This window comes from Lactuca virosa, chromosome 7 (assembly GCF_052849685.1).
Source record: "Lactuca virosa cultivar CGN04683 chromosome 7, Lactuca_virosa_CGN04683_v6, whole genome shotgun sequence".
NCBI classification, from domain to species: domain Eukaryota; kingdom Viridiplantae; phylum Streptophyta; class Magnoliopsida; order Asterales; family Asteraceae; genus Lactuca; species Lactuca virosa.
This window is the reverse complement of record NC_136432.1, coordinates 175,456,748-175,467,847: the sequence shown is the minus strand read 5'-3', so window position 1 is coordinate 175,467,847 and position 11,100 is coordinate 175,456,748. Positions and strand designations below refer to the sequence as shown.

The following is an 11,100-nucleotide window of genomic DNA, read 5'->3' as shown; positions in this document are numbered from 1 at the left end:
ATTACCTCTATGGGGTTCGTTGTACGATTTACACGGACCACAAGAGCCTGAGGTATCTCATGGACCAGCCAAATCTGAATATGAGGCAGCGCCGGTGGCTTGATGTGGTAAAGGATTATGACTGTGAGATCCTCTACCACCCGGGGAAGGCCAATGTGGTGGCCGACGCGCTTAGCCGCAAGGCAGCGCCGATCATGGATATCTGTCTGAGGATGACAGTGGTGACTCCGGTGTTGGAGCAGATTCGGGAGGCCCAGCAGGAGGCCATGAAGGAGGAACATCGGAAGAGCGAGCGGATTGCGGGGCAGGTTTCCTCCTTCGACTATGATAGCCGAGGGTTATTGACTCTTCACCGTAGGGTGTGGGTCCCTTATCATGGAGGCGTGCGCCAGATCCTGATGGAGGAGGCACACAAATCCAGATTTTCTATCCATCCCGGAGCAACGAAGATGTATAGAGATCTTCGTCCTGACTATTTGTGGCCCTGCATGAAGCGGGATGTAGCATGGTACGTGGAGCGGTGCTTGACCTGCAGGAAGGTCAAGGCCGAGCACCAGAGGCCACACTGCAAGATGCATCCGTTGGATATTCCGCTGTGGAAATGGGAGGACATTACGATGGATTTTATCACAAAGCTTCCCAGGACCGCGCGGGGAGTGGATTCGATTTGGGTCATTGTCGATCGATTGACCAAGAGCGCCCATTTTATCCCGATTCAGGAAAGTATTTCGGCCGAGAGGTTAGCCGATATCTATATCAGGGAGGTAGTGGCGCGGCACGGGGTGCCAGTTTCGGTGATTTCAGACAGGGATGCGCGGTTCACTTCCAGGTTTTGGAAGAAGTTTCATGACGAGCTGGGTACTCGTCTGCATTTTAGCACCGCCTTTCACCCGTAGACGGATGGTCAGAGCGAGCGGACCATCCATACATTAGAGGATATGCTGCGGGCATGTGTTTTAGACTTCGGAGGTAGCTGGGATACCTACCTTCCGTTGGCAGAGTTCTAGTATAATAATAGCTATCATGCGAGTATTGACCGTCCTCCCTTCGAGATGTTATACGGGATCAAGAGGGAACTGAAGGATTCGAGTTTGGTTCATCATTTGCAGTCTTTGAGAGGTATAAAGTCTGTACCTTGCTCTTTCATTTGATAGATCCCTTTTTGGGGAGATTTAGGGCTTTTTAAGCCATATGAGGTAGCCAACCATGATTGCAAACATGGTTGGTGGTAAAGACTTCGGATCTAGCACTTGGGGAGAGTCACAAGGCAGATTTGGGTTGCTTTTGTACCCAAGGAAGGCCCCATGCAACACTAGAGCTTATTTTATGTCCTTGTGAGCTCAAAGTCCCATGCATGCACGTAAAGTTTGAAAGATACCGATGATGGTTACCTGTTGAAAGATACCGATGATGATTACCGGTTGAAAGATACCGATGAGGATTACCGGTTGAAAGATATCGACGATGATTACCGGATGAAAGATACCGAGGATATTGTATGGTATGTGGTATGATGGGGGAACTCACTAAGCTTTGTGCTTACGGTTTCGATTTTGGTTTCAGGTACCTCTTCGTCTAAGGGGAATGAGCCGGCGGCGTAGCATCGCATCGCATCACACACACACACACACGATTTCCGCATGGAGTTTCTGGGATTGTACTCTGATATGTTATTATTTTATGACTTGGATTTTTAGACATGGATCATTTTTTATGGGATGATGTGTTTTCACGGTATTTCTTGTGAATGTTTTTATGTTTCAATTAATTAAAAAGAAATTTTTGGACTCGAAAATTGGGATGTTACAATTTCATTTAGATCTAGTTTTAGCTTAAAGTTGGCACCTTTTTGTCCCAATCTTGATCCTTGTGAGTATGGAGTTCTCCAAGACGTTTGAGTTATCGTTTCAGATGTTCTAGGGTGTGTTAAGCCATAAAAATATGATATTAGGCATTAGTTTCTTTCCATGCATGATCTAGGTTGTCTTAAAGAGTTAAGAAGTTAGGGTTTTAGTGTTGGGCACTTAATAGCCATGCAAAATCATAAAGTTGGAAACTTTATGATTAAGGACATCTTTTTAGGGCTAGATCTGAAGTTTGGACAAAAGAGCTTAATGATTAAGCTCTTAATGCAGTAGATGAGTAACAGTCGCATATGTTGGGCGTACCAAAGGGTGCGTTGTGCGTACGTGGTCAAGGGAATCAAGCATGTAGTACGCCCCACGTACGTGTTGAGTAGGTCCAGCATACTCAGTGAGTTGAATCGGTTGACTTTGACCTGGATTTTGACCAAAGTTGACCTAGGGATATTTTGGGTATTTTGATCTATATTTTGAGATTGTGTCACTGAATTTATAAAGGTGACTGGTAGAGTTGATTTCGGAGCAGCGTGCTATTCAGTTTTCTCATCTGTCAGTGAGGTGAGTTTTCTCACTGTATCCATGGGTCAAAAGCATCAATGTCGACCCATTATCGTGTATTTAGGATGATAGTTGCCATGTGGTTGGTGTGTGTTTGTATGTTGGGTTGAAATATACCTTAGGGTGAGGCCCACTATCATATGTTTGGGTTGAAATAGACCCCAGGGCGAGGCCCACTATTGTATGATCGGGTTGAAAGATACCCCAGGTACGGGGCCCATATGTGTTGATCGGGTTGAAATACACCCCAGGGCGGGGCCCATATATGTATATCAGGTTGGTTATGCCCCAGGGTTAAGCCCAGTCGTATGTTTTGGTATGTGGTACTTTGGGGAAGTCGCTAAGCTTTGTGATTACATTTTATGTTTATGGTTTCAGGTACTTCCGATTCGAAAGGGAAGGGCTCGACATGATGGCACATCATCCTTCCCTTATGATTTCCGAATTCTGAATAATTGTACTCTGATGTTTTGAATATTATGACTTGGTGGTTATTTTGAAACAATTGATGAATGATTTGATAGAGTTCAAATGAAAAAAAAATATTACTTCTTTTAGGACGTTACATAAAAACACGCATCATATAACATTTGATGTTGGCTTTAGATTCAGAATCTGACTTCCGTTTGTAACCTCCACCTCTATCTAATGTTCTTCCTCTGCCTGCGAACAAACCGAAACTGGAAACTTCTTCTCCAACTGAAACTTTTCTTTTTAGTTCCTTGGACATCAAAGAATTCTTCACATCATTCACAGTGATCGTTGTCCTACCATACAACATGGTATCAACGAAATTCTCATAAGAATTCGATAGTGCACATAAGTGGATAAGTGTTTGATCTTCATCTTCAATCTTTACATTCACACCTTGTAAATCCAAGATGATCCTACTAAAGTTATCCAGATGATCCTTCACTTGGGTGCTTTCCGACATCTTAGAGTATACAAACATCGCTTTTGATACATGTTCGTTAGAGAATCGTTCTGATACTTGTCACGCAATTTCTCCCAAAGCCCAGATGCACTCATTTGATCCACGACCTCTCTCAGTACTTCATCTGTCAAACTCAAAAGAATAGCGATATGTGCTCTTGCGAGAATATCCACCTTCCTTTCAACACCCATGTCCTTTGGCAATTTTTATTCTCCTTCCAATGTCGTTGCACATCCTTGTTGAACCAAAAGAGCCTTCATCTTCACCTTCCACAAAGTGAAATCATTCAAACCATTGAACTTCTCCAAATAAAATTTGTGAGATGCAATCTTCAATAAAAAAAAACACCAACCGCAGCTCTGATACCACTTGTTAGGAGATCGGACGATACTTGTCAAGACTCTAAACAAATCTGATGCCACTTGCCAAGTTATGATGACCCTTGTTAGGAAGTAATGTGGATAACAAGTAAAACCAAAAGCACACATAGACACAATATGTATGTGGTTTGGTTAAGGTGACCTACGTCTACGGGCAGGAGGGGAGTATTCTTTATTTCAGAGTTCTCAAACATAGGTTACAAGTACAATTCACTAGAGATTCGTCCTACTCACTATGGATACACAAGACACAAAATGACTTAGCATGTATCCTTATTTATACTTGAGGGATCAGACCTAAAACCCTAATGGGCCAAACCCATTTGCCCATAGGCCCATGAAAGGTGACAACATATCATATTCCGCCATACAGCATCTTTTGGAACATTCATCAATGTCATACAACCCATGAGCATCAACAACACACATAATGGAGCACCTTGAGCCATAGTGGTACAACATGAACACTATTGGCCCAACATCCATCATGGTGGTACAACATGGTGTATTCCTTGAGTATCACCAACTTCTGAGCATCATAGAGGACCTCATAGCATACATGGCTCATCAAGAAACCAAGATGGCATATCTTGCACCAAGATGGTGCAACATGTATGATGTTGGCCCATCTTGTGCAAGGATGGTGCAACATCCTTCATGCTTGGCTCAACATCTCCCAAAGGTGGCACAACTTCTCCTTGATGGCTCAACTTTTCCATGATGATCAAACATCTTCACTTAGCTCAACATCTTCGCTTAGCTCAACATCTTCGTTTGGCTCAACGTCTTCATGGCTCAACATGTTTGACCATTTTTCTCCATGTTGCCCCAAGTTGCCCCAAGTCGCTCCAAGATGCTCCAAGCCGCTCCAAGTTGCTCCAAACCCCCTTTTAGATGATTCGTTCCTTTCACACTTGATCCGTTCCTTTGTCAGATGATCCAAAGCCTTCTCAGATGATCCGTTCTTTTGTCACATGCTCCATGAACCTCAAGTACTCCATTGAGTTCTAAGTGCTCCAAATGTTCGAGTCACATTTAACATGAATGATTGAACGGGTCACTGGTGGAATGAAACGGGGGATTAGGGTTTTCCTATAGCCTGAAGAGAGAGAGAGAGAGAGAGAGAGAGAGAGAGAGAGAGAGAGATCGTAATTGTTGAAGAGATGTGTCTACTTAATTGATGAGGTGGAATCTTGTTAGTTTTAAACATGATGATTAGAAAGGGGTTCACCGGGTGACCCTTCACTTTTCTCAAATGGACCTTTTAAACCCTAAAAATATGAATTTGTACATTTAGAAAAAATAATAATAAAATAAAATAAATAAAATAAAAACATTTTAAACCAAAACACATAAGTTTGTTGGATACCCTGTCAATAACCCTTTAGTTTATCGATTTATTATAATCTAAAGACAAAGGCTTTTAATGCCTATCAAGTTGCTATCTTCCTCCTCAACAACTCCCACAAAGGATTCTTCTTATAATACCAAACTTCCAACAATAAAACATTCAATTTGGTTCATCAATTTACCCATCATGCCATGTTACATTCACAATATTACAATACCAAAACAAAATTCTTCTATCAACTTCTGTTTTTGCTTGGTTCCTAACACAGGATCCTCCTACTTCGGGTTCAACTTCAAGGAAGCACTACAAAAACAACAAACATTTACTCCAAAACTGACAACAATTCTCTCTGAAAAACACCACAAATAAGTCGACAACATTGAGATAATACCTATTGATGCAGTAACGTTTTCCTGTAGGCGGAGGACCATCGTCGAAGACATGACCAAGATGAGCATCACAAGCAGCACATAAAACTTCCTGTCGAGGCATGAAAATGATCGACAAATCCAACTTCGACTTCACGTTGCTTCCTATTGGTTCATAATACGAAGGCCAACCAGTTCCACTATCGAACTTCGTCGATGACCTTCAATCAAACCCACAAATTCATTTCAATTTTCAAATTCAAACAAAACAAGAATGAAGAATCTTTAGTTTATGGTTTGCTACTTTGCTATTTGTTACTCAACTTACTCGAATAATGGAGTATCACAGCAGATGCAATGGTAAGTCCCAGCGGTTTTCGTGTTCCAGTATTCCCTGCAACATAAATTTGTTAAAACTTCGAAAATTGTTGCCTCCATGAATCGTTAATGGAAGAAATTGAGTTATGAATACCCAGAGAAGGCTCTTTCTGTTCCCTTTTGTCGAGTTACGTAAAACTGTTCTCCAGTAAGCTTCTTCTTCCATTCTTGATCGCTAACAGATTTGAAATCCATGTTTCCTGTCTCTGCAATTGATCAAAAAGTGAATCTGTTTATGAAAATTGAAGAATCGGGTGGCTTAATTCTATAATATAAAAACCTAAGAGACCTTGAGTTGAGGTGTCTGGTTTCTGAGATGATGAAGATGAAGAACCCATAGAGCGAATCGATGAAGAAAATCTGGTTGTGGGTTTGCTTAATTGAAACCGATTAGATGATTTGAGATGTGAATTGAATTGGGGTTTTGATGAAATGAGAAGTTGGAGTCTGAAATTGCTGGGAGTCAAGAAATGGGAAGCCATTAAAGTCAAACTCTTAACAAAGAAGAATAGACAATCTTTCTTTTTTTCTGGGCCTTTTGATGAAATGTGAATATTAGTTTGATGGTGTGGAGATGAAATTGACAAATGGCAGAATTCTCACCATGTATTTTGTGGATCGGCCCATATTAAGTTCTTCATGACAAACCCAAATGACAATATGGGTATATTAAATTTTCATGTAAAGTAATACTTTGATACGCATATTTCATTTACGATTACATAATATTAGTCTTTAAAAAAATATTTAGACAAAATCGTTAATCATTTGTCAAGTAATAGCAAAAAACTAAGAAAACAACCCAAATAATCATTAAAATCATAATTGGACTTTTAAAATGCAATTTCAACTTAATAGCGATTTTGCATTTTTTGAAACTTCATATATTGCTCATACAAGTTATATTCTTTAAAAGTCAACAAATAATAATTCGTAGATAACATTTTTTCTCCATACACAACAATTTATATTTTATAGAATTATACAATAAAAATATTTTAAAATACAAATTATTATGTATAGAAAAAAATTATTATGTACAATACAAACTTTGGTCTTTTGAATTTTCCACCTTAAACCCTATTTTAGTTTTTTTGTCTTCTTGATCCAGCATAGTATTTATCTAATATTTTCATTTATTTTTTTGAGTCATTAGTATAATAATATTTGGATGTTACATTACGAAATATGTAGAAACTAGAAAATGTCAATAAAAATAGAATCTAAATTACTCTAAAAATTACATAAAACCAAAAGTTCAAACTTCTAGACCTATTATTGACTATCAAAAACACTAAGAAGCTAAACACAAATCTTTCCATACAAAGACTCAAAAAAAATAAGACTATCAATCTTCATTTCTTGCAACAATCTTGTATTTCCCTGTTCCTTGTTGCTGCAATCAAATCAATATCCAATAACATGTCATAATATATCAATACAAATAATCAAATCTACTAAAGAAATTGTTGGTTTATTACCTTTATCCACAAATCACTATGGCTTTTACAGAATCCAGCAACAATGGCGCCTTTGTTTCTCCCTTCCTTATACTCAATACACAGATCTTCTTTCAATCCACAAGTCACATGAAAACTCAAACCACAGTTTTCCTCAGAGCAATCAATGGCACACCCCTTTGTTTTCCTGCAAACATAACACTTCTTTCCCCATCTTCTTAATGGAACTTTTGAACAATCAATCCCTTCTCGACCTTCTGGGTCATGGAAAAACACTTCGGGGATGAACAATGCACATACAATATGAGCCCAGAGGCCATTGTTGGTTGGCTTCAAAGCTCCACCATTGAAGGGACAAAGGCAACAAGATGAATCCTTGTTTTTATCAGTGATTTGGCATTGAGAACAAAACCAATCACCTTCAGGAACACCATTAATGAGGGGATTACCATAGCAAGTGGTGTGAACCATTAGATCACAACCATCGCAAAATACGATCGGATCTGATGGGTCTCCGTCTGTGCTTTGACATACAGCACATAGAATCCCATCTTCATCTTCTTGTTCTTCTCCCTTTTTCACTCTAATATAATCAATTTCTTCGTCTTTCTTTGAAACATTTACAGTGACAGAAGCGATGTCTTCTTCCAGTATCGGGTTATACTCGAGATTGAGATCAAACGGAGAACTGGGTTTCGGGGGAAGAAAATCCGGGTGAACGGCACAGATTCGTTTTTTGGCGGGTAAACAGTAGGTGGCGGTGGAGGCGGAGATGGTGACATCGGGACTGGTAAGAAACGACGGTGGGTCTCTGGATTCTTTTCTCTTTTTCGCCGGAAGACTTGAATAAATCGGCGTATTGGATTCTTGATGATTAATTGGGCTTACTGGGTGTATTGCCCTGAATCTTTTGTGAGGAGGCAAGCTATGAAACCTGTTCTCCATTGTTGTTGGGTTTGAATCGAAGGGAAAGAGATTGATGGAGATTGAAAGAATAGTGAATTGGGTTTTTTCTTAAAAGGAATGATTTGAAGAAAGAAACCCGGGAAGAAGATAAAGAACATATTTGGGGGAAATTTGAAACCCGCGGGAAGGCAAAAGAAAGATTTCATTTAAATTTTGACTAATTGCAAATTCAAGTTTTAAGTCAAATTTGAATGCTCCAATTTTTTCACCTGAAATATGCACTTTTTCCCACTTAATTTTTCGTATTTTTTATTATGATGTTGTAAGAATTTAATATTTCAGTTAACAATAAGATATTTATACGGTTAAATTCTTTCATAAATTTTGTTGAGTGCGACAACTTTTATAAAATAAAGGGAAATCTGCAAAAAAGTCCCAAAGTTTTGGGTCAGTTTATGATTTAGTCCTAAATTAAATTTCATTAATAAAAAATGACAAGAAACCGGCTATTGTAATCACTTTAACCCTATTTTACCTTTTCAGTAGGTAACTTGATGAAGTGGCATGCCAAATGGATTGATGGGCTGAAATGACAGTTGATGTGGCATTTTTACCCTTTTTTATTTTAAATGTTTTTATTATCATTATTAACTTACTAATTTTTTTAATAATATATGTGGGCCCCAATATCCATGTCCCTCACCCTCTAAGCACCTTACTGTAACCCTCTTCCCTTCCATATATTACCGGAAACCATAGGTACACCACACCTATTTGGCCGGAACCTACTGGGCCGACGCCACACTCATGATGGAAAACACTAGACAGCCACGAAAGAGATCGACGGTCTTTTGCACCACCACCGCCCACCCTGATATCGTCGGTGATTTGAGGATCTGTTATCGTCAACAAGATCGCCGCTCTTACACTTCTAAACCTTAGCCTACCAGAAAATCGACGCAAAAATCACATGTGCTTGTGAGACCGTCAGTCTACTACACTATCACCACCCACCAAATCTCTGCAGTTCTAAGGAATTGTGATTTGAAGACCTGATCTTGCCAGAAACAAAAATCGTTAATCTCTTGCCCTTTTATGCCCTAACCTGCCAGAAAACCCACAAAAAAAAATCACCAGACAGTTAAATTTAGATGAGTGTTTGATTTTGCATCAACAAACAACCCAATATTTGATTTCTGTACAACGATTTACAAATAAAAATACACTAAAAATTTTGATTATGAACCTTAGAGCTTGAAATTCGATTTTGTTTCAGAACCTTGCCTTGTTGGGTGTGTAATCGTCGGAAATACAGAGGGGTAGAGATGTCCAACACGATTGGAGAAGTGGGACAATGGGCGGAGAAGAAGAGTTGTCGGCGATGGAGTTCCTGGAGGGATTTAATGGGGATTGGCTCGATGAGGGTAATACTGGTGGTGAAGGACAAGAACAGAAGGATGAGTGGGAGCCACATTTATTAAAGAAATTCAACTAATAAGTTAAAACATTATATATAGACGTGAATGAAGAAATGTATAAAAGGATTGTGGTCCAATTGGTTAAAAGCTTGGTTTTAGAGAGGGAGGTTACGGGTTCAATTCCCTCTCACCCATTTATCCCCTAAAATCTTATTTTTTAAATTTAAAAGAAAGTTCATGCCACGTCAGCCATGCCACATCACCCCCAACAGTCCATTTGGCGCACACCTCAGCAGGTAACCTGCTGAAAAGGTAAAAGAGGGCTAAAGTGATTATAATAGTCGGTTTCCTGTCCTTTTTCATTAATGAAATTTAATTTAGGAGTAGATCATAAACTGACCCAAAACTTTGGGACTTTTTCGCAGATTTCCCTAAAATAAATAATCACAAAAGTTAACATTTTTTTTTAGGTTGGTTTGAGTTTTGAACTAGATGACTTTACGGCAAAACCGGCACAGCACCGGGAGACGTAAATAGTGAATTTACGGTAGAAGACTTTTTAGCCTTAGTGATCTAAACAAAATTAATAGTATACGTTGAACCGAGAACATACAAAAAAATAAGGCCCAAATCTGACTTCGTATGAGGAAGTTATGAATTTTCTAAGATTTGGCATAGCAGTGCATGACCCAAAACTCGAATTTTAGTTCGAGCGGTTTTTGGCCTACGCGACCTAAATGAGAGTTGAAGATCTCATTAATAGGAACTCAACGGTAAAAAGACAAACGAAAACGGAGTCCGTATGTAGAAGTTATGAATTTTACGCGGACATTTAACAGTATAATCTCCTCCTATTGTTAAATTTAAGACCGTTCGAGAATTAGCCGACGGAGTCTAAATGAAAGTTTTAGATCTTGTTTTTACCTACGCGTGGATATAAAGAATGTATAAAGAATGCAGAGAGTAGAGCTCGTATGTTAAAAGATATGGACGAAACTTGGTCCCTACTCTTCGAGCGCGATAAATTCGATACAGTTTTGTAAATCTGAGATAGAATGAGAATTAGTTGACGGCGTCTAAATGAAAGTTGTAGTACTCGTAAATACCAACGCGTGGATATAAAGAACGTCAAAAATGGAATTCGGATGAACGAGTTGCAAATTATAATAGCATATTTACGTATTAAAATAAACTATAAATCATATATACGTACACACACACACACATATATATATATATATATATATATATATATATATATATATATATAAATGTATTTATCATTAGAAAGGTATCGACGATGCGGTTATTATAAGACTAGTGTTGAGTACTTTCGACATTAGTTTAATACAAATATCGTTAAATCTATTTAAAATAGTATTATGAAGGGGTGCTTAGTCGTTTATATAACTATAAGGTCATTAAGTAATTATGGAGGGTAGTTTTTGTAAATTCAATTACTATAAATAAGAGGCTTGGGCTCTC

The 11,100-nt window shown here is 38.7% G+C and overlaps 2 protein-coding genes across 2 annotated transcripts; both read right to left on the bottom strand.

The window, feature by feature from the left end:
• Positions 1 to 5,184: 5,184 nt before the first annotated feature.
• On the bottom strand, positions 5,185 to 6,358 carry MSRB1 (methionine sulfoxide reductase B 1). Its single transcript, XM_079062551.1, has 5 exons — positions 6,121 to 6,358; positions 5,926 to 6,037; positions 5,782 to 5,847; positions 5,477 to 5,674; positions 5,185 to 5,388 (listed from the first exon to the last, which is right to left on the bottom strand). The coding sequence occupies exons 1-5, from the start codon at positions 6,311 to 6,313 to the stop codon at positions 5,361 to 5,363; spliced, it is 597 nt and encodes a 198-aa protein (XP_078918677.1). The 5' UTR covers positions 6,314 to 6,358; the 3' UTR covers positions 5,185 to 5,360.
• Positions 6,359 to 7,038: 680 nt separating this feature from the next.
• Positions 7,039 to 8,323, bottom strand: LOC145125107 (RING/FYVE/PHD zinc finger superfamily protein). Its single transcript, XM_079060597.1, has 2 exons — positions 7,313 to 8,323; positions 7,039 to 7,227 (listed from the first exon to the last, which is right to left on the bottom strand). Exons 1-2 carry the CDS (start codon positions 8,234 to 8,236, stop codon positions 7,180 to 7,182), a joined length of 972 nt encoding a protein of 323 aa, XP_078916723.1. The 5' UTR covers positions 8,237 to 8,323; the 3' UTR covers positions 7,039 to 7,179.
• Between the last annotated feature and the right edge of the window lie 2,777 nt (positions 8,324 to 11,100).